The sequence below is a fragment of the Siphateles boraxobius genome, unplaced genomic scaffold (assembly GCF_051911475.1).
Source record: "Siphateles boraxobius isolate OS27281-9 unplaced genomic scaffold, OSU_SipBor_1 13, whole genome shotgun sequence".
In the NCBI taxonomy this organism is placed as follows: Eukaryota; Metazoa; Chordata; class Actinopteri; order Cypriniformes; family Leuciscidae; genus Siphateles; species Siphateles boraxobius.
In genome coordinates this window covers 4,352,567-4,377,114 of record NW_027508733.1, presented here as the reverse complement: position 1 = coordinate 4,377,114, position 24,548 = coordinate 4,352,567, and the positions used below count along the sequence as shown (strand labels likewise).

Here is a 24,548-nt window from a genome sequence, read left to right as displayed (position 1 = left end):
GTTGAGTCGCAAATAATAATTAATAATAATAGTACATTTTATTTATAATGTGCTTTTCTCACACCCAAAGCGCTAAATTTCGAAACTCGCAATTGCAAGTTTATATCTCAATTCTGAGGGAAAAAAATCTGAAATAAACTAAATACAGACTTTTTTCCCCTCAATTCTGAGTTCAGACCTCGCAATTCTGACTTGATTTCTTGAAATTATTAGGTTCTATCTCATTTAAATCTCAGTATTATGAGATATAAAGACAATTCTGTCTTTATTTCTTGCAACTCTGATGATGTCTTGTAATTTAAAAACTTAGAAAGAAAAAATAAAGGTAACACTTTACTCTTAGGTTTGTTAGTTAACATGAACTAATAATGGACTGCGCATACAGTATTTATTAACCTTTGTTAATATCAACATGTACTAATACTTTGTTAAAATCTTGTCAAAAACATTAATGCACTGTGTGAACTAACAATGAACAGCTGTATTTTTATTAACCAACGTTAACAAAGATTAACAAATACAGTAACAAATGTATTTTTCTTTGTTAGTTTATAATGTTAACTAATGAACATTATTGTAAAGTGTTACCGTTGATTATATAGGAGCGTTCTGATTGGTCGACGTGAGGTTCCATCGCTGGCCGTTTAATTCTAGTTTCGTACTGTCGCTAAAATAAGCCCGGCGGTGTTTAGGACCCAGCATCCCTGCAGTCACTGCGCCAGGCAGGAATCAAACCCTCCAAAATCCTCAATATATCCCTGCTAATTCATTGACTGGCAGAGCAAGAGGAGCAGCAGACGAAACTACCGTCTAGTTTTCCTCGCATTCTTTGCACAGTGTATCACGCATGTCCAGATAGATCGGCAGATGAAGCTCGAGACTATCGACTGACCTTTTGTTTTTAATTCCGATGAGTATTTTGTGTAAGTGCGTCTCTTCTCGCGCACGTTGAGGTCAGTAAGTCACGTATGATGCACATATGAACGAACTGTAATACTGACGCGATTATTCCTAACTGCGACCATTTAAAGCTGCAGAGATGTCACTCGTGTCTTTTCAGTGCCTGATGTTTGGTGAGTTCAGTGTTTTTCTGTGTGCATGTGTGTGTGGAATGAATGAATGTTTGCATGTAGATTTATAACAAAATATTTTAAAGTATAAAATATTAGTTTTATTATTAAAGCAATAATAATTATTACTCTATTTTATAAAGGAATGTATTTGTTTTTAAAATATTTGTCAAGCTACTGATAATTTCATGATTTAATCATTAAAAAGCCTCAAATGTCTGATGATGTGGTCGAGTAATCACAATGGTTGATTTATAATGCTGTCTGAGACTAATTTGCATCATCACTGAGACTTTTCATTGTCGCGATGGAGTGGAGAAAAGGGCATTGTTGTTTTTTAAGATGATCATTTGTGATTTTTGGGGGGATTTTTTGTTAATGTGCTTGTCATCATCTTCAATATCATGTATGAAAAGTCCAGTCACTCAGCTGATTCAGATTTTTGAGTTATTGATCTGAAGTGCAGATTACGGCACACGCCCCTTTCCCTCTCTATCTAGAGACCCACTGGTGTATTCAGGTCCAGTCAGGATTTTCAGCATGATTCATCATGTAACTGAGAAAAGAGCATTTTGCAGCTGTTGTGGACACTGATTGTTTTTGGCATGCTGTGAGTGTGTGTGTGATGGCTTGTCATGCCCATGAGGCCAGGGCTGACAGATTGTGCTGGTCAAAAGACTCGCTGTGCTGCTGTCCACACAGACCGATGACCAGACACAACAAGGACCGGTCAGGTTTGTTTAGTCTAATGGCCAGCACAGATTCAGGCTTAATCCAAGTCCATGCTCAACATCACATTCCACACCTTTTCTAAACTATTGTGATATTATTTTAAACCATGTATTTTTTTTTAAACGTACATGGTTAATATCTTGGTATTCTGAGAAGTTCATTGGAGTACCATGTAAACACCATGGTATCACTGTTTTTTAGGGACATATGTGGTAGAGTAATCACAAGGTTTATATTATATTCTTTCATATACTTAATCGTAGGAAAGTAATTGTACTAGGATTATTTTGAAACAATTTTTACTCAGAAATAGCTGGTAAATTTTAAATTTACAAAGAATTGGCAAGTGGCACTTGAATTAAATGTGAAACTGAAGTAGAAAGACTGAAATACTGTATTATTTTCTTTTAAAACACTCCAGTGATCTTTTATTTACAACTTTTACAGTGTAACATGTATATATCATGGTATATGCATTATGTTTCCGTTATATAATGCTGTTGTGTTTTGGACATGCTACCATAGTGGTTCTTTGGAGTAGGCTATCATGTTACCATGATATTTATCAAAGTATTTCACATTTTTTGTTGTATTACTATTGTAATACAATGTATTTTGAATGTATACCATGGTATTCTTTGAAATACCTTGGTGTAAACATTAAGTATTTCAAATTTTTTGTTGTATTACTATTGTAATACAATGTATTTTGAATGTATACCATGGTATTCTTTGAAATACCTTGGTGTAAACATTTCATGTCATGGAATAGGCTATGTCAAAATGCTGCATTGCCATTTCATTTAGTTTATAGTCATGGTATCATGTTTATGCCATTGTGCTTTTTGCAATTCCTTTGAGTACCATGTAAATACCACAGTAATCTTCCAATCCATGGTATATCAAATTATTTCCCTTTTTTGTGGTCACCGTCTTACTATGGTAATACATTGCTTTTTGAACTTATACCATGGTATTCTTTGAAGGAACTTGGCGTACCATACAGTAAACATTTGAAGTCATAGTCAAAGTACAGTATTGCCTAGGGCTGCACGATACATCGGCCACCATATCGGTATCGGCCGATATATGTTAATTTTTAATGTTATCGTTATCGGCCCGATAAGAAAATTTGGCCGATATATCAAAGCCGATAAATAATGGATTATTTCCTTCAGCTGAGACACTTCAGATGTGCACTGTTTGCCATGATGGTTTTGATTTGCTTGAAATATGATTGAAATCCCTTCATACAGTTCAGTGCAACATGAACAGCGCAAGTCTGTCATATAGGCTACATAAAATTATAAAGAGAACATTATAATTGTACGTTTGGGTCATGGATTTTAATGGTAAGACTTTTGTTTTTGTAATCAGGCTCTCAAAAATTATATAAAAATTTGGATTTAGATTGATCAGCCAATGTATCTGTAATCGTTTTTCAAATATGAAGAATTATCGGTATCAGCCATAATGTTCATATCAGTGCATCCCTAGTATTGCCATTTAATTTAAGTTCTAGTTACAGTATCATGCTTATACCATGAATATATCATTTTTAATTGGACACATACTATACGGAGAGCAATTTAAATACCGTAGTATACAAATATGGTAGCACCACTCGTGCTCTCTTTAGCAGTAACAGCAACCGCAGACCTGCAGCTGCCAGTCTGACGACTATAAATCTGAGTCCTAATGCTCGATGCCACCTACACCCACAGGCTCTGCTGCAATGCAAGCTGGCACAGCCCAGAAACACATTCAGGTCAGGTGACATCAGCATTTATCTCGACTTCATATCTGAGAAGAGAAGAAAAGAAAAGGGACAGGGAGGTTTTAGAAAGACGTGAGGCTGAGAATTAATTGGCAACCGTATAAATTCACAGTGTGTTGCTGAAGTCCAGGTGCCTCACGCTTTAAATTGGTCCAAGCTTTGGTGGGATTGAAGATTTATGAATCATCTTATCCTGTGTTCAGGTTTTCCTCGGCTCTTTCACAGAGTCTGAGACTGGCGCTGGCTGAACTGCTTGTATATTTAGTACAATAGCTGCTGTGTGACGGATTTGTGTTCGTATCAAATGGCATAGGATTGTGGCATCTTGGTCTGAACGGATGAATGTGCACTATATTAAGACTTCTGAAATCAGTCAGACAGAAACAGGTGGATGCTGGACGTACTATGATATAAAACCAGTGTCAAGAACATGTCTGATTCATATTTCACATCTTTAGCAAGATATTTCTTCTTGTTTTGTTCTTCAAGCTAATGCACAAATGTGACCCAAAATCACAAAACCAGTCACAAGGGTCAATTTTTTGAAATTGAGATTTATACATCATCTGAAAGCTGAATAAATAAGCTTTCCATTGATGTTTGTTAGGATATAGGACAATATTTATTTGAAAATCTGGAATCTGAGGGTGCAAAAAAACCATAACGAAACATTGAGAAAATCGCCTTTTAAATTTGTGTTTGCGCTTTTGCTTCATCCTTTGACAAAAATATTTTTTTTATATATGTAGCAAAATTTACAAAATATCTTCATGGAACATGATCTCTACTTAATATCCTAATGATTTTTGGCATAAAAGAAAAATCGATTTTGACCCATACAATGTATTGTTGGCTATTGCTACAATATACTCGTGCGACATGTGACTTGGTTTTGTGGTCCAGGTTCACAAATGTTTTATCTTGAGTTTCATCCAGTTTATCCAACTCTATCCCCAGAGTGAATATCATGGACAGGGTTTGTTGCCGCAGAGCCTCTAAAAACGAGGTATTAGCTTTTATGATTAATGTACTATCTAACGCTTGTCTGAACCTTGAGAGCATCACTGGGGCAGAAGGCCAAGGAGCGTTCCTCAGAGATAGACGTGCTTGGCATTAGCCGTCAGCAAATTCACATTTTTCATTCACTGATCAGAAGTAGCCTTGCAGAAACCGGAGTCCACTGAGGCAAAATAAGATTGCGTCAACCATAATTAATGTGATCTAGTGGAGTGAGACATTGACACTTTCTAAGGACATACACTAGAGATCAGGTGACTGTGGATGCGACTGCACTTTTGGGCTGCTGTGATGATTGGTAGATGTTTAGTACAATAGAAAGATGGAGGAAAATACATTAGTTACACCCTCAAAATGTAGCTAATTATATCTTTTGTTGTTGTTAGTGACCATGTAGGGACCTTTCAAGCTCTAAAAAGAACAAAAAATGAACACACAATGAAAGTAGGCTTGTGTATTCTATTCTTTTGATGTCATTTGATACATTTGGTTTGAGATCAGACACTAGCCATTATTTACTGATCATCTTAGCTCTGAAACCTTATTTGGAAAGGTCAAGTGACACTCAAGGACCAATGGCGTTCAGCATCATTAAGTTTTCAGATAATTTGAATGCAAATACAATTTGGAGACTAAGCACCATGGCAGGAAAGTGTTTGTCTAGCGAACACATTTTAGAGAATTGTACACTAGCATTTATTCTGCAGGTGTACGACATTCAACTTCAAGTGGCATTCTGCTGCACTTTTCCAAGTAGGATGCTGGATATTCAGACTTTTCGAGTTGAATGGAATAAATGTAGTATGTTTTTGGACAAAGGCCTTGTTTCCACCTGGTATTAAGATACGTTTTGGTTGATCGGATCACAAGTGGACAACGCTAAATACAGATGTAAACAGGGTCTAAAATGTTTTGAGCTTGTCCACTTTTGAGCACTTCCAGAGGTAGTCAAAAACGCATTCAACTGTTTGTATTGCTTTCGTAGTGTAAAAGCACGCTGGCCAGGTGGGATTTAAACTTTGTAGGCTGGAGGCCCTGGTTTGAACATCCCAAGCACAATGTTCTCTCACCATTCCTGATTTCTAACACACACTCACAGCGTGAGTTTCACTTTCAGAGCAGAAACTAAAGCTGATGCTCTTGATTATTTTCCTGCGTTCATATGTAAATTGCGCGAGCTTATTTTGTCCATTAGATCGTAACATCTGAAAAAGCCCATCCCCTCGAAGAAATCTTGACAGAAGTGGTTGAAAGTGGACAGAAGAGAGGGATTAAAACACCAGGTGTAAACGGGAATGTGTCTTCTTGTGATCCAATCAACCAAAACACATCTTAATACCAGATGTAAACAGGGCCAAAGTGGTCTTAAGCAAGTCTTTGGCTTACAATCAACCCATTTACTCAGTAAATGTCATTTTGTTATCTGGGATTATGCTGTCCAACAGCCTTCTGGTTTGGAAGTTTCCCCAGCATTGCATGGCTCAAGTTCGCTGGACATCCGGGGTCTTCAGAGTCTCTAAAAACAACTGGAACGTTTCCAGAAAGCAAAGATGATCTATTCATAAATTGGAGCAGGAAGTGCCCAGTTTTTCCACCCTGTTAATTACCGCACAATCACACACTTACTAAATATAATACCAGAGTCACATCAGCCCGCTGGTCTCCTTAATTAAACCAAGCCTCGCTGGAGAATATATTTCATTAAACAGCTCCATGAATAAAAACTAAAGCCTTGTCAGACTTAGAGAACTGTGTAATTGGCTTTGAAACGCCATCTTGGCTCCAGCGGAAAAGGGTTGTTGCAGATTTCAGGCCAGTTGTCGCCTTTTTCAGCTGCCCAGTGTTAAAACCAGTGCTAATCCTGTGGTGACCTGGTAGGGCGAGGAAAGATAAGACCGGCTGGTTTTAGAGACAATTCTAAGCCTCCATGATACGAAGCCATCTGTGGTTGAAGCCCATTGAGGCCAGGACTCGAGATGTCTCCAGTCAGTGTTTGATGGATATACACATACTTGAAACCATCTGTCACAGTTTGAGAAAGATTAATTTGTGGTGAAGGAGATTGTTAAATAGTTGGTTAGGTTCTTTCATGTTTGTTTGTGCCTTTACTCAGCCTAGGCCCATAAAGTGAGCTGTTTAAACCCTCATCCCTGTCTTTGGTCATTTTGACCAGAAACTCATCTTTTAATTAAAAAAAATAATAAAATTGAGGGTTCATCAGAGGGGTCCAAGACCCTAGGACATTTGTCGCACTTGAATATCGAATACACACACACACACACAAAAAATTGAATTATTCAAAAAAATTGAATTGAATGAAAATTGAGGAGTTTTGTGGTTGAAATTTTAAAAAGTAACAAATCTTTCCCTCGCTGGTTAATTTGACCCCATTATGAATTAATGGAATATGAGGAATGTATCAGTAAACTAAAAATGCTTAAAATTCTAACTAAAAATGCTAAAAGTTTACCAAATTATTTAATAATGTCTACATATTTTAATGACACATTATGTATCTGAATGCATGCTGAAGTGAACTGACTTTAGGATCCAGCGGAACAGCTCATTTGCTCCATATAGAGCTATAAGGCCATCTTGTGACTAGAGTCATGAAATATGTTATATTATCATTTTTGTCGGCAAAGACACCCATTGTAAGATATTTTGAGCTGAATTAAAAGGGTAATGCATGAAATTGTGAGTTATTTTGAATTTAAATTGAAAGAATTTGAGGAATGTGAGAAATTATTTATTAATCAAATCTAATAATTTAAAGGTAAATAAAATAAAAAACAATCTTCCAAAAAAATTGCATTGAAAAAATATTATCAAAATGAAATAATATAAGCTTTCTGGACAAAACCAAAATTAAGTTTAATTTTAGGGCTTTGTGTCATTTTGACCCACAAGGGAAAAAAAAAAACTTTTTTTTTCTTTCAGGTTCAGTATTCCTGGTTCTGGTGTGTGCCGAGGTTCTGAGTGCCGGTCCAGCGCTCCTCCCCAATCCTCTCCGCTCCCACGGGCCGGTTCTGGATGTTCCCGTAGGCTTCGAGCATGAGGAGCTCTCGAGGGATCGTAAACCCGGATTCATGGAGAGTTCTCAGGAGAGCTCTGGGTTTGAAGACAGCGAGGATGGCAAGAACATTCACGCCGAGACCAAAGACAGCGGTGCCATGAATGGTGAGTAGAAGCAGTTATTCGAAACACAATTCATAAGTGCATGTTACTCCAAAATTCATCAAGTTTGTTTTTGTAAACTTTCAAAGACTCAAACGATACGACTTTCCTTTTGCATTTGACGTCATGAGTCTCATTTGTCAACTGGGGGTCTAAATAGTTCCTCGAACAATGACTTGACTTCTATTACAAATAAAAAAATTTCACATTATTACAATCAAAAATCTGTCACGAACTTGTCAATTGTCGACTAGGGGTGTAATTATACACTCTTGGCAAAAACTGAATGAAATTTGGTTGCAATTTAACGACTGAAAATGTCACGTCATGCATACTTGTCATGTCAACTAGGGGTCTAAATATTTACTCTGACAATAATTCAGGGGGAAAGACGTACTATTAAATGTATTAAAAATTAAGTATGTTTTGCATTTTTAATACATTTAACAGTACGTCTTTTTCACCTGTGAATCTAATCCGGATGAAATTTGTTTGCATATTTAGCTACATATTTAAAATTTTGGATTAGAAAATAATCCTGGGTCTATATGTAATTTCTGCTGTACTAGAATCACCAAACGTAATTGCAGTCTTTTTGTTTGAGTGGCTTGATTTAACTAAATTAACATTCATCCAAGCAATACCTTGAGTTTGGGTTGGAACTACCCATTTCTAGTGTTTGAAACTTGTTTAACAAGTTTTTATTTTTGCAATTCCATTAGCTGCCACTAGTGGTGCAAAGATTACATATTGCACCTTTAAATGGTGCAACAAAGGCACTGAATTTTTGTTGTTATACTGTATATGTTGATGGATTCATATTGTGTCAGTCACTTAGTATGACTCAGCCTCTAGACAGTTATTTAGCTCACAAAAATGACTTGATTGTCAAACCGGCAGTTAGAAGTGTAAAGTGGTGTGAATAACAGCTTTTAGGACACGTTATCGTGCGTCATTTCCTCGACACCTCCCGCTCCCTTCTGATGTTAACCTTATTTTTGTTGATTAGTTTTGTTGGCTTTAACAATTCCATTGATGTTTCAGTTGTGGATGTTCTTTACAGTAGTGAGTAGAGAAAATATATCCACTTTTTACACAACGCCTGGGAATCAATGTGCCCGAAAACAGTCTTATTTTTAGTTCACCTGCTAGCTTGCTTCCACCGCAGTGGCCCGTTTCAAGTGTGTGTGTGTGTGTGTGTGTAAGACAGAGAGAAGGACAGAGTCGTCCAAAAATGTTCTGTCGTGAGGAGTGTGAAATTGAGATTTTCTCAGGTGGATATGAGCTCGAGTCAGTTGGGACACTCGCGCTGTATTCTAAATGAGACATCACTGTTATAAATGCTCATATTAGGGTTAGTGATTTGAACAAACCATGTTTAAAACTTTGGCATGCAACTCATCTCATGCTACTGACACGACTGATTCCTCAAATCATGTGTTTTATTGTCAGCCAGCCACAGCACCAGAGCATTGTGGCGATGAGATGCTTGCTCAGCTGAACATGCTAGCGTCGAAGGCTAATATTTGGTGTCTATATATGCACTGAATGGACCAATCAGAACTATCTGCTTAATAACTTGAGATAAACTTTCTTTTTTAAATGTTTAGTAAACCGTTTCAGTGTGTCCATATGGAAGATGAGTCAATTTGTGCCTGCCGCAGTAAATCTGAGCGTGAACACAAGACTCCGTCACACTCAACCACTGCTGAATGAATAACACACACACACACACACACACACACACACACACACACACACACACACACACACACACACACACACACACACACACAGTGTCACACTGCAGACAGGCTTGACTGATCTGCCATATGGAGAGACAGGTGGACAGAGCCGTGACGGTGTGTGTGTGTGTGTGTGTGTGTGTGTGTGTGTGTGTGTGTGTGTGTGTGTGTGTGAAGACACTTGCAGGTGTGTTTCCTCACCTGGCTCTGTGCTCACCTCCTCATCTGAGAAACTCAGCCGGTTATCTGTTTAGGACAGACTATCTATCTATCTATCTATCTATCTATCTATCTATCTATCTATCTATCTATCTATCTATCTATCTATCTATCTATCTATCTATCTATCTATCTATCTATCTATCTATCTATCTATCTATCTATCTATCTATCTATCTATCTATCTATCTATCTATCTATCTATCTATCATCTATCTATCGTCTGTCTGTCTGTTCCTGTGGTTTTGTGCTCTTTTTCTCTTCTCTCACAGGAGTTTCTCAGCCGTCTTGTCCGTTTTTACACATTCACATGTCTTTAATTACTGTGAAGACCTTCAGTCACCCGATGCTTTTCATCCCAAGCCAATAGCAGTTCAGTACAGGGGGACAGACTTTGAGAAACTGAATCTGTTGTTGTTAAAAGCATTATTGTACGAAATTTTCAGTGGGTGTATGTCGTTTATGTTTTGGCTTTCAGAGCGCTGTCTGATGCCCAGGAAGGTTGGACCGTGTCGTGCGTCGTATCCTCGCTGGCACTTTAACCCCGTCACTATGAAGTGTGAAAACTTCGTATTCGGCGGCTGCAAAGAGAACCTCAATAACTTCTTGTCGCTGGAGGAGTGCGCCAAAGCTTGCCACACAGTCTCTGGTACACTGCTTTTTTATTACATCCAGTTATGATCATTTCCCCGAAAAAGTATAGATATATTGTCTCCCACCCGCTGACACTAGACAAAAGCTCTCCTCATTACAGCGTGCCTCAGTGTCTGTGTGTGTGTGCGTGTCTCATGAATAATCAGGCTGCGATCAAGAGCTCTCGGGACACTGATGTGTGTGTTGTGCCAGACGCAGGTGCAGTGCTGCAGTGCAGCTGCTCAAATCTGCTGTTCTCCGCAAACTAAAGATGAATAACTCCCATCAGATCTTACTACACCACATCCTACTGTACTACACTGTGGAAACAACATTTACTTAATCCTGGACTTTACAATAAACCATCCGAAGCTGTTTATGCTGTGCAATACTATACCATGCTTTTATATGCTATGCTCTATAGCACACTTTATACTTAGCTATGTTATACAAGACTTTGGCATCTTTGACTATACTGTGTCCCGCTTGAGATGGACTGATATTTTGAGATGGTCCTCACTGCAGAACACGAGATCCAGGGGGCGACGTTGGGTCCAGATCCAACTCCTCCCACTTTATATACTTTATATCCGCTCCATCAGATGAACCAGCATATTTGTGAAGTTGCAGCCCGCAATTTTAAGAGTAAGTTGCGACATTCGAGTGTGTTGTGTGCAAGATGTAGTGCAGTGCAGTGTGAAAGGAAAAATTAGTGATTTATTGTTATTTTTAATTCTATGCGTAAATTCTAATTTTTAATGGTCTTCCTCTAATGTTGGTCTGTTATTCCGGTTAGACGATTTGGTCCCGATGTGGTTTTCCTTGTGTTTCGCTGTCAAAAGTTTCCCTACTCTATTCAGTGTCTGTTTTACCTTGTGTGCTAATAAATGTTTTTTTTCTATTTCATTGTGCTGGTAATGCATTTTGCATGCATTTACGTAAGTGAGATGCTCTTATTCTGTTATGTAAATTAAGTCACATGCCCTTGTGAAGTCTCATACAGTTTTATTATAATATGCATAATCAGTGGTGGGAAAAGCACACATATTTTCTACTTAAAGTAGAAAGAGAACTTGATTTAATATTACTCCAGTAAAAGTAGAAGCAGGCCCGCCCACAGAAATGACTGGGCCCCTGAAAAGGTCCAGTGAATGGGCCGTCCCCAAATCCGCTAGGCTACTCATATCATGCCTGTGCTCTCTCTCTCTCTCTCTCTCTCTCTCTCTCTCTCTCTCTGTCTCTCTCTCTCTCTCTCTCTCTCTCTCTCTCTCTCTCTCTCTCTCTCTCTCTCTCTCATTAACATACATTTAACTGAGAGAGACTGACTCAGTGATGGGGGCTACATTGGTACACACACACACACACACACACACACACACACACACACCAAGGTTAACAAACAATCTGCACTGTAAACCCGAACAAGTTGGCAAAACTCAAAACATTTAAAGGGGTGGTTGAATATGATTTCACTTTTCTAACTTCAGTTAGTGTGTAATGTTGCTGTTTGAGCATAAACAACATCTGTAAAGTTACAAATGAAGCATGAACACGTTACAGTGCACCCCACAAACACAATCAAGCCTTCGAAACAAGGTGTTTTACCAATCGATTGCCTCAAGTTATGAAATTCAAAGTTTAAGTAAGCAGAACTGGCAAATTGTATTTTGTACTTAAACATTTCAAGGTAAGAACAATTAAGATTTATGAGTACACTAATTAATACAGCTAATATGTCCAACAAACAGGTGATGTCATACTTGGTAGTAGTGCTATCGTGGCGTAATAATCTGTTTGGCTGTAAAATGTATTACCTGAATGAAATGAAATCGATTGTATCGTCCTGTGGAATCATTAATTCACAGACAGCATAAGAAGATGTTCAACTAATAAAGATCTTCATCGCTGACGCTGGCAAACAATATGATGCATTTGAAGATTTGCTCTCACTTGACTGTACTGTAGTCCACGGCCGATTCATCCAACGCTTGTGATGTTTTTAAATCTTCCTGTTAGACAACTTCGAGTCAAGTGTGAATTGAAAGCGCTTCAGACGATTCGGTGCGTGAGGAACTGCACAGATCATTCAAACTGATTCGCGAACCGATTTAGACAGATCTGCCAACTTGTTTTATGAAGTCTTTGAACAGAATCGACTCGAAAGAGTGATTAATTTGTGAATTGAGCATCGCTCATGCCCAGAAAAAAAGATACAGCGCGCTTGGAATAAACTACGCATTTAACACGTATTGCATTAAAATAAAGTAACGAGAGGAATGTCACACAACGTAACGAAGTAAAAGTTTTTTTTATTTATTAGAAATGTACTCGTGTACCACATACCTGGCATACCAACTAAATGTAGGCTACTACAATAGCTAATAATTATTTTGTTCATGTCACTTTGCTGCTGACCGCAAACTGGCGAGAAGCACTGGTGTTTTTGACGTTACGTTACGTAAAAAAAAAAATAGCCTGCTCAGACCATTTTCAGGAGAGGGGTGTTTCATTATGACACAGGCTACATTTTACTCAAGCAGCATTAAATAAAATGCATTTCTTTCTGACTTTTTCAAAAATCAATGGTGCTTTTTTGGTTCAAAATAAAATATGGTAACCTGTTTATATTTAGAATGAACATATTTATTGCTGGACTGCATGGGCCCCCCCTAGCGGCTGGGCCCCAGAAAACGTTCCCCTTTATCCCCCCTTATGGGCGGCCCTGAGTAGAAGTGCCTACTTTTTAATATACATGTGGACTATTGAGAGGGGTAAAGGATCAGCCAATCAAAGAATACACTTCTTTTTAAGAAATATTTATTTTTACATGACACAAGGAACTACTTTTCTGGGAAGGTGAAAGTTAAGATTATATATATATATATATATATATATGTTATAATGTTTTGGAGTAAAAGTAAAAGTTTCTCCAAATGAAAATATTATAATAAAACACTTGCTTATTGCCCACCACTGCACGTAATTATAAGTGCACATTCACACGATGTAAAAACTACAGTGTTTGTAAGTAACCATTTAAAAGTTAAATAAATAAATAATTGTTTTCTCAAGTTTGTTTTTCCGTCAGAAGAATAACTTGCTTTAGTATCGCCTCAATGCGTAAACGGTAGAGCAGCAAAATGAGTAAGACTTGTCTTGTTGCAAAACTTCAATCGAAATGCAGTGGGAGGAGATCCAGCTCCGCCCATGTATCTAAATCTAACCCCGCCCACTGGGTCTGATCTAGCTCCACCCCCTGGCTCTAGATCTAACTCCACCCTTTGGGTCTGGATCTAGCTCCGCCCCCTGGATCTCATGTACCACAGTGCACTGCTTGTACATATCTACTGGATATTTGACTGATATTCGATATGTATAAACGAATTGGTTTAGAAATGTGTAGACATAGGCAAAAACAAATATGTAAATAAATTTACAACCATTTAAATCACAAAACAACATTGCATCAATATAATGGCATAATTAACAACAGCAGAAATATGCTTTATAGTATTTATAAATAAACACTTAATTTGTATATTAATATTTAATATTATAATATTTAACATTATTAAATATTTATGATGCTTAAAATACTTTTATTAGTGTAGTCTAACAGCATAAATAAAAATGTTTGGCTATCAGACATTTAAACTTAAACATTTAAAATTATAGGTATAAGTCATAAAAATATCTTTAATACTATGCTTACTATACTTGCGTTATACTGTACAAAATTACACTCTTTTCATACAACAACCAACTATTATAATGGAATATTATAGTACATAATCATGATTTAGAGCAGTAGAGTCTGGCAATATATAGAGTATATACATGGCTCGGTGAAGTCAAAAATGACTTCTGTGGTGTGTTTTGATTTATGTTTCTGACACGTTTGCTATCTTTCTATCAGATTACAGCCCTTCATCTCCAGAACCGCCATCTTCGCCACTTCCTCTGAGTGTAAAGCCCAGTGAGACCAACTCCTCTTCTTTGCGCTTCATCCCTACGGCTGAGCCCGTAGACCCCGAGCAATGGGAGAGTGATTCTGAATCTAGCGGTTTCCCCCTCCCCCCCTCCTCCGGCCCATCAAGAGCAGGTGCTGAAGACCACGCCCCCTTTACAGCCACTGCCACGCCCCCTGCCCTCGGACTGGCCCGTCAGAACCGAGAAGAGGCCACAGCCGGGCCTGACAAACGCCTGGCGTCCCAGGACCCGTTTGATGACGAGAGGGGCCATGAAGTAACCCAAGCACCCACTGCTCCTGAAATCGGGCCGCTGCCCAGCCGGGAGCCCCTACAGCCTGACGCACTGCACCGGGACGATACAGAGGAAGAGGAGGATGAGGAAGAGTTGGTGGTTTTTCCCACTGATACGGATGAGAAAGAGTCTGACTGGCGGTACCTCACGACCGGGCCCTCGTCCTCCCCCACTTCGGATCTGCCACCGTTGATCTTCACTGAATCTGCCTGGCAGGGGGCGGAGCTAACCACAGCGGCGGATGAGGAGGGGGCGGAGCTTCGGCACGGCGGCACCGAATATCTTGCTGAAACCGAGCTCCACGACTCAGAGCTGTCCCAGGAGGCCGAGCAGGTATTTAATAATTAAAAATACACATTAATTTACACATTACACATTAATTGAGCGCTAATTTAGTTCAAAGCAATTCAAAGAGTCACTTTGCTTAAATATCGTAACAGTAATATATTCCTTCTTGTATAAAATGTTAGTTTGAAGCATAGAAAACAGCTCAAGACCTTCAGAATTCAGTAGTAGATACTTGGTTCAAAAGTAAAAGTATGTACCATTGAATAATTTTTTTATATTTTGAATGTATTTGTATGTGACTATATAAAATATATTTTTAATTATAAAAACGTAAATAGTAAATATATAAAACATGAATATACAGAATTAAATATAAATGTATTTTAATATTATCTAATTATAAATGCATGATAAATAGTAAAAATCTGATTTTACTATTGTAATAAATAAATATAACATTGTTTCTTTGTTTTTATAGAACGAGAGCATAAACAGCATGACATTAAGAAATGTCTCTTGTAAGAAGCAATGTTATAATTCTTAAGTTTTAATAATTTTGTGCTTTTTTAGTTTTTCTAATATTTCTATTTAGCTTTATTCATTTGTATTTAAAGTTTTAGTAATAGTAATTTTTAGAACTTTAACCCAAAACTTAACTCAGAAAGAGTTTGTTTTATTTCAGCTTTATTTCAATAACCAAATTAATTTTTCATTTTAGTTAACAATAACAAGAAGTACGTAATTTTAATGTCTTTTTCAAAAAACATTGACAAAACATGTTTGGATTCCACAGGTGGTATAAAATCCTCAGTTGTTTCTTTGGATGGAGTATGTCATGTCTTGATGGAAATGATTTTACGATTGATTTATCTGAATGCTAGGAAGATTAATGTGTTTATAGATTTGTTCTCCAGCAGCACGGCAGGTTGTCAGTGAGCGTTTCAACAAACCACAACAATTCAGTGCAATAAAGTGGCTGCTAGACCAAACACCCTCTTTTTCTCATTCTGTGCAGGTGATTTGTGTCGACTGGAGCAACCTCGCAGGAAAGGGCTACGTTATACTCAACATGACGGACAACTTTGACTGTGTAAGTCATTTTTTGTTACCAAAACTCACCCAGAAAACACTTGCTAACCCTAACCTAATATACCATGCATTGTTCTTGCATGAACAAAACAAGTCTCCTTTTCTTCATCAAACTCCAGTCAGGATTTGATGTAATCGCTCTTAATGAAGGTGTGAGTTCTGTTCAGACTCTCGCTTCACGTACTGCAGCAGAGATGCTCTGTCTCTGAAACATGCTGACTGCACAACTAACCGCGCTCAGCACAAACAATGACACACGCTGGGAGCTCAGAGGGCATTACAATCCTCACGCTCTCTGAGAAAAATGTGGTTCTTAATCTTATGTACTAGTTAGCGGAGCAGCGAAACACACACACACAGAGGCAAACGCTCTTGCACTCGGTTCCTCTTGAGCTCTTGAAGTTGACATTTATGTTTCATTTAAAAAGATAGTTTGTCCAAAAATGAAGTCAGTCAGCAGAGCTACTAAAATGACAGAATGGTACGATAAAAGTGGAACTAATGATATTTGACATCCAAACTGGCGTAACATGTTTTGGTCCTTCATATCTGAATGTATGCAAGCAAAAATGAGATTTGAGAGTTAAATTTGGTTCTGTTCATCATGAGATGATATCTAATGGCTTCAGTAGTTATATTGACAACTTTTACTATGGTTTTCTGTCATTTTTGGAGCCTGACAGTCCCAGTTCACATGCATTTTGTCTTGATAATTGGTATACGGTATAAATAATTGGTATAAAGAGCACCTGTAAAAATCCTAAGCAGATCATTTGGTTTCTTGAGAATTTGATGAGAAACTTTGTTAATTTTGAGATCTCAGACCAGTGTTATTCTAGTATCATTACAAGTATTTTTTTTTAATTAATTTTTAAGTTTTAGTAATTCTGTTGTTTTAGACATTGTATTGGTTTTTTTTTAATGCCAATTTAGTTTATACATTTTTTATTTAGTTTTATTCATTTTATTAATTCAACTTAAAATAAAATAAAGATACAGATCCCTGCACATAACACAGAAAAAAAGAAAAGAAATTGTGATTAATTATCATGACTTATTAATTCGTAACCACGTTGTCTTAATTCTTTCCCTCGTTTTAGTAAATTGTGGCCGTGTTGTGCTAATTCGTTTCCTCGTTTTAGTAAATCGTTGCCGTGTTGTGCTAATTCGTTTCCTCGTTTTAGTAAATCGTTGCCGTGTTGTGCTAATTCGTTTCCTCGTTTTAGTAAATCGTTGCCGTGTTATGCTAATTCGTTTCCTCGTTTAAGTAAATCGTGGCTGCGTTGTGCTAATTTGTTTCCTCGTTTAAGTAAATCGTGGCCATGTTGTGCTAATTCGTTTCCTCGTTTAAGTAAATCGTGGCCGTGTTGTGCTAATTTGTTTCCTCGTTTAAGTGAATCGTGGCCATGTTGTGCTAATTCGTTTCCTCGTTTTAGTAAATCGTGGCCCTGTTGTGCTAATTTGTTTCCTCGTTTAAGTAAATCGTGGCCATGTTGTGCTAATTCGTTTCCTCGTTTAAGTAAATCGTGGCTGCGTTGTGCTAATTTGTTTCCTCGTTTAAGTAAATCGTGGCCATGTTGTGCTAATTCGTTTCCTCGTTTAAGTAAATCGTAGCTGCGTTGTGATAATTTGTTTCCTCGTTTAAGTAAATCGTGGCCGCATTGTGCTCATTAGTTTCCTCGTTTAAGTAAATCGTGGCCGCGTTGTGCTAATTAGTTTCCTCGTTTAAGTGAATCGTGGCCGTGTTGTGCTTACTCGTTTCCTCGTTTTAGTAAATCATAGCCAAGTTGTGCTAATTCGTTTCCTCGTTTTAGTAAATCGTGGCCACGTTGTGCTAATTCGTTTCCTCGTTTTAGTAAATCATAGCCAAGTTGTGCTAATTCGTTTCCTCGTTTTAGTAAATCGTGGCCACGTTGTGCTAATTCGTTTCCTCGTTTTAGTAAATCATAGCCAAGTTGTGCTAATTCTTTCCCTCATTTTAGTAAATCATAGCCAAGTTGTGCTAATTCGTTTCCTCGTTTTAGTAAATCGTGGCCACGTTGTGCTAATTCGTTTTCTCGTTTAAGTAAATCGTGGCCCTGTTGTGCTAATTTGTTTCCTCGTTTTAGTAAATCGTGGCCGCGTTGTGCTAATTTGTTTCCTCGTATAAGTAAATCGTGGCCGTGTTGTGCTAATTCGTTTCCTCGTTTAAGTAAATCGTGGCCGTGTTGTACTAATTCGTTTCCTCGTTTTAGTAAATCGTGGCCATGTTGTGCTAATTCGTTTCCTCGTTTTAGTAAATCGTGGCCGCGTTGTGCTAATTTGTTTCCTCGTTTAAGTAAATCGTGGCCGTGTTGTGCTAATTTGTTTCCTCGTTTTAGTAAATCGTGGCCGCGTTGTGCTAATTTGTTTCCTCATTTAAGTAAATTGTGGCCGTGTTGTGCTAATTCGTTTACTCGTTTTAGTAAATCGTGGCCACGTTGTGCTAATTTGTTTCCTGGTTTAAGTAAATCGTGGCCGTGTTGTGCTAATTTGTTTCCTCGTTTAAGTAAATCTTGGCTGCGTTGTGCTAATGCGTTCCCTCGCTTTAGTAAATCGTGGCCACATTTTGCTAATTCTTTTGCTCTCCATTTAATCTTATTGCTCTCTTAAAATATTATGATGTTCCTTTCTTTTACATCTTTATTAACACACTCATCACTAGCACATACACGGTCTCGCCAGTGTTGAAGAGGCCGGATGTCTGTTGCCACGGTAACGCTCTAGTGGCACGTAATTGCAGCATGATCGCAAAGATCTGTCCCCCCACTGGCTCCCTGACAGCTGTGTGCTAAACCCTCGACGTCTCTGCGATGCAGTGTTTGAACCCGAGCAGCACTGCAGAGCGATTGATCAGAAACCAATACAGCCCACAGTCTCTCTCCGTCTGAATGACTCAGCGCTTGCTGTGAATGGCCTGGGAAAAAAAACGGATTCTGATTTCTGTAGCCTGTCTGATGTGTGTCTGTTTCTGACTGGAGGAAGTCTGTTACCAAGTCTCAGTAACAAAGCAAACTCCAGTCTGTCTGGAAGCTCTTGATTCGATACTGGAGAAACAGAGCATGATTTGCCCTCGTATTTCATTTCAAGTCGTATTTTATGTCACTTTTCATTTCAAATACATCATCAATAAGTATTTAAATTATTTTGTTTGCTTTATTACAGGTGTATTTTTTCTGTCTTGTTTACAAAATACAATTTAATTTACAATTACTGTATTATTTTGTATTTATTGATTACACCATTTTATGATGTACTTAATCATTTAGTTTTCTGCTTTGTCCACTATATTACATTTGGATATATTTCATTTACATACATTTTTGTTTTTGCAACATTGTATAATGTCTTAAAGTATTTCATACATGAAAATATTAATAATAATAAATAATAATAAAAAAAATTGAGCAAGGACAGAACCAGCCAGTGTTCAAAACTATCTGCGTGCCTTCGCTCGATTCAAAACGGTTAGCTTGGAGATTCACCCGTTGTAAAATGCAAAAGACTTCGGAGTGGCTACAGAAAAAAGGAGACTGCAACCAGCGCATGCGAAAACAAGGGTAATATCGGAAGGGCATTAAATGTAGTTACGCAACGCTGATGTGTCTAACATTAACAAAGTATAATTTGCACGGTTTGACGTGATATGATAAGCGATCGTAAGATTAAATCAGCGCGTTTAATGCAATGCTTTTTTTCCCTTAGTCGATCAGAACAAAAGTGGATGTTACTTACTTTTTCAGAGGACATTTTCCGGTGAAAATTCTTCCAAAAAGTAGAATCGGTGATTGCGAATGCCAGTATCCACACCGGCGGCGACTGACAGCCGCACATTCTCCTCAAAACATTGGATTCATCCGCGCTGTGCCGTGCCGAGGCACAACCCACGTAAATTTGATGATTGTTCGAAATCTGCAATTGCAGTTATTCGCGGAGAGATGGCGAAAAGAGGAAGAACTACAGACTGCAGCTTTAAATATATATAAAATCTTATATTTTTATAATTGTGTGCACATTTATGCTCCCATTTATGCTAACAACATTTCATGTCTTAAAGTACTTCACAGATTTAATTTTGTCCTTCTATTTTATATATTTAGTTATATTTTATGTAATTTTATTTTACATATAAATATTTATGCTCATATCACATTATTGTGTTTTTTTTTATTGATTCAAAATTAAATAATATTTTTTAGATATACAATATAGTGTGAAAGACATTGGTGGGGGAAAAAATCTGATTAGTATTTCTTCATGCTATTTTTCTTTTTTCTCTCCTTTCCTTGGGTATATGTTTTTGAAAGTATTTATTTAGAGAAAACATGTATTAAGTAAAGGTGTTCTCACACTGAGAGTGAATTTTCAGCATGAGATTGAATGTAAAACAATATGTTTAGGATGAAAAACGTACGATTTTTACATGTGGTATGCTCTGTTTTTCCATTCTATTCCTTGTGTGTCTCTCGCAGGATGAGTTTCGTATGGAGAGTGGCGACAGACTTCTGGAGCTGCTGGAAAACACTTTCTCCAGAAAGCTGAACATCCCACAAGAATCCTGGCTCATTTTCCTCAGCAAACCCACACAGCAGGACCACCAGCTCCTGATGGCTTTAGCCAGCGAGCAGGGTAACACGCGCACACACACACACACACACACACACACACACACACACACACACACACACACACACACACACACACACACACACACACACACACAATCACACACACACACACACACACACACACACACACACACACACACACACACACACACACACACACAATCACACACACACACACACACACAATCACACACACACACACTTTACGTGGTTACATATAATGTCATATTTATGGTTTAGAGAGGTGTTAATAACTTGTAAGCTTTTAATTTCATGCTCTATATAAAGGATAAAAATAACATATATTATCTCACATCTCTGTTCAGAGCATTAGTTAGATGTCATATCTTACAAAGCCTGACAAAGGTCGTATTACGTCACAAAATCAAAAGAATAACACAAGAGATTATATTTTGCACACAGACAATAAGGCCCCTTTAAGTACCATTAAGATTTTTTGCATTGTGACATTTTCAGCAGCTTTTTTATGATAGTGAAGCACTCAATTGATATTATTGTATTAAAGAAAATCATTTAAATTTAGTATTTATATGACACGGTAGTATTTGTTGTAATTTATGCTAAATGATTTAAAAAATTTATTCAGAATAATAATTTTCTCTATCATATTACAATTATGGATAACAATGCAGAAATGTTTGGGGTTGTCATGAAAGTATAATGTCACAGTGAAAAAACTCTTAATGGTCCTAAAATAGACTAAATTTTCTTTGTAAAACTTTATTTTTCTCTTTTGATTCAACAATTCTTCATTGATAAACAACATTCTATAATATTTTTTGTCTCATTTCCTGTTCATCATGTGAAGAAATCATAGCCCCAAAAGACGTCCTGTCAATGCTGGGGGAAATCAGAAGAGGTCTATATGAGGTGGGACTGAAATGCAGCAAATAATAATAATAATTATTGAATTAATACATTGAAAGTTGTGAACGATTTGAGTAGCATGAATAATATGCATAATAAATAACTCAAATGAATTTTCTCAGATTGGAATCCAGAATTATTCCACCGTAAACACGTGCCACTCGAGGCCCAGTCAGACCCGCAGCGACTACGGGAAGCTGTTTGTTGTTCTAGTGATCATCGGATCGGTGTGTGTGCTCATTATTGCTTCTGGAATCATATATATCTGCTGGCAGCGCCGCTTACCCAAACTCAAGAACATGGTAGGTCAAATCCACAATAGACCATTTTTCACATTTCCGTGTTTCTCAAAAGTCGTCATAGTTGGGTAAACTTTTATAGCGGTGAATGAAAGAATTAAATATATTTTTTTGTGTTCCCATTTGCTCGCTTAGCAAAAGAAAAAACACAATAGTGTTTTCACAACTTTCAAAAAGAGGGAAAAAATAGAGAGATTGATCATGGCAGTCAGAAGAGAAAAAGATGTTTTTACCGTTACAACCTTCACTCCGACATACGCTGTTTTAGAAATACCCTCACATCAGCTAGTTTTTTGGTGATTTGATGCAAGGGTAATATAATACAAAGTAGTGTTATAAATGTACATAATTAAAACAAATTAAAATATAAAAAACTTTGCAGGATTTACGATATACGATGTTTAAACGCGTCATCAACAGTCTGTGAAAAGGGTCCATGGTGGTCAAAATGTTCTGTGGTAATCGAGATTATGGCACAAACACTGTCACTGTCAACTTGAGCGCAATTAATAATGGATCTCGAATGCTAAATATTAACCTCAACATTCTCTGAGTGACGGTTTGGGTTCACATTGAATTGATTATTTATCTTGTTTTTTGGTTTGTCTCCTCCGTGCCTCATCAAGTCGCGAGGCGAAGAGCTCCACTTTGTGGAGAACGGTTGCCATGACAACCCCACACTGGACGTAACCAGCGATAGCCAATCAGAGATGCAGGAGAAGAAACTTAGCGCCAATGGGGTGACGGCGGCCGCGGACGGCGGGAGCGGTTGGCAGGTCCTCGTCAACAAGCCCGGGAAAGATGAGGAAGACAACCAAGAGGAAGACACTCACCTTTAATCCCGGGAAACAATCAGCAAAACGGCATGGGAAAGCAGCATCGCATTAAAGACTATGAAGGCACTAAACATTTTCAAGCTTTTTCGAACCATCTGCTGTATAAAATTTGTTGTCTTTTGACGTTTTTCTTTATCTGCATTACTAAATTCAGACGGACTAAAGTGCTTTAAAGTGCGAGTTGTTTATGATAATGGACAATTTTCAGTGCAGGAGCTAATCATTAGTATTTATAAAAATCGAATGTGTCAAACAATCAGTAGGCACTTTAGAGTTTAAAACGTTGTTAGAAAATTGTTTCTTGCACTGTTGAAGCAATAGTTCACCCCAAAAATATGAAATATGTCGTTTTAATCTACCACATGTCGTTCCAAACTACTGTTTTTCTGTGAAGGGAGAAAAAAAAAGAATTTAGAAGAAACTTAATTTCCACACAACAACGGACGTCAAGTTCCAAAAAAAGTAGAATATATTGGCTTGCATGACATCTGAAGTAATTCTATAGACCTAAGTAATTCTATTGAACTTCCGCTTTTGCGTAGCTCTGTATATTTCCATGGCATTGCTGTCGAATAGTAATAAGCTGGTGGAGTTAATGAAAGTTATCTTGAGCATTGTAATGTTTGAAGCAAATGTCTGAAATGTCAGTAGACCGGGAACATTTAAAAATTAACTGTTCATTCATAAATTTGTAAGATCTTACCTTCATGCTGTGGAAATACAAACCGGAAGACAATAAGCGCAGAGCTCAAAGGCAGCGAACATGACGAGATCTCTAAAAGTTGTACAGAAATAACTAGACCTACGTAAAGATTCTGCAGTAGTTATTTCTTAGAAAAATGTCTTACGGGTTTGAAACGACATGAAAGCGATTAAATGAATTTTATTTTTTGGGTGAATTACAGAAGAACAAAAAACATTCGTGTACTTGAAGAGAGAGACAGAGATTGTACTAAGTATTTTTGTTGTTTTCTTGATGTGTAGACAGTGTATCTCTAATAATACACTATAATCATTAATTCTCAATTTTACTAATTTTAATGCAAGTATCTACAGTTAAGCAGGCTGCATATTGTGTTTTTACATGCTGAATGCTGGATGGACGCCTACCTGCCTTGCTCTTTTATTGTGCATCGATCGGAATGGCTGCTCCGTACTGGATTAATGTCGCTCTTTGTTAAGGTTTTTTATATTGCACCTTTAACGTTGCTCAGCACCAACGGCATCCAAAGCAGAACAAGATTCTTCTTACAAAAGAATCTTTCACATAGAAATGTGTCGAATGGCGTTAGGCAACGATTTCTTTGTTTTCTACATGTTTTCAGTGTTTTTAAAAGCAAAAGTAAACGGTGATAAAAAAAGAGAAGTGTTAAACTAGCTATCTTCATGGTGGTTATCTTGTTTATGGTACAGTCTGTTTGTCAAAGAACAATCTTATTTGTCACAATAGATAAAAGGCTATTCTTTACTCATTTTAAGTGCATGAAACATTGTAGTACATAATAGTCTATGCACATGTCAGGCGTCAGACTGATTATAGGCTACACAATTTAGCAAACGTGAACAGTTAATGTTAAACAGATTAAAATGGTTAGTACTCCAGAGCGCTCTATATATAACGTACATGCATTTTTGGTTCTTTAATAAGCCTTGATGTAGGACAGTTTGACGCCAGTGTAGAACGCTGTTGTTTCGTACCGTTCTGTCCTGGTACGAGAGCTATTAGCAAATTTGCACTTTTTCCGTTTTTGATTTTGTACCTCAAACTGCTTAATGTATCTGATTGTAAGGAGATTCCGATCTCATTTTCTGGTAATTTTATGTTGTCCCACCTCTTAAAAAGGCAAAAAAATAAATGTTTTGAGAAGG

General features: G+C 37.5%; 1 protein-coding gene across 3 annotated transcripts; it reads left to right on the top strand.

The window, feature by feature from the left end:
- Nucleotides 1-599: 599 nt before the first annotated feature.
- podxl2 (podocalyxin-like 2) lies at nucleotides 600-24,548 on the top strand. Of its 3 annotated transcripts, XM_077225253.1 has the most exons (9): nucleotides 600-1,073; nucleotides 7,537-7,776; nucleotides 10,216-10,386; nucleotides 14,287-14,966; nucleotides 15,937-16,011; nucleotides 20,501-20,657; nucleotides 21,486-21,547; nucleotides 21,667-21,846; nucleotides 22,470-24,548. In XM_077225253.1, exons 1-9 carry the CDS (start codon nucleotides 1,040-1,042, stop codon nucleotides 22,680-22,682), a joined length of 1,812 nt encoding a protein of 603 aa, XP_077081368.1. In that variant the 5' UTR covers nucleotides 600-1,039; the 3' UTR covers nucleotides 22,683-24,548. The 3 variants fall into 3 exon arrangements, with proteins under 3 accessions (XP_077081368.1, XP_077081369.1, XP_077081370.1); XM_077225254.1 differs by lacking the exon at nucleotides 10,216-10,386; XM_077225255.1 differs by lacking the exons at nucleotides 600-1,073; nucleotides 7,537-7,776; nucleotides 10,216-10,386 and adding an exon at nucleotides 10,830-11,015.

Excerpts from the sequence above, each read along its gene's own strand:
- podxl2 (XM_077225253.1), top strand. The coding sequence starts at position 1,040 with ATGTCACTCGTGTCTTTTCAGTGCCTGATGTTTG. Across the intron at positions 7,777-10,215 it reads AGACAGCGGTGCCATGAATG|AGCGCTGTCTGATGCCCAGG; the intron begins GTGAGTAGAAGC and ends TTTGGCTTTCAG. Across the intron at positions 10,387-14,286 it reads AGCTTGCCACACAGTCTCTG|ATTACAGCCCTTCATCTCCA; the intron begins GTACACTGCTTT and ends TCTTTCTATCAG.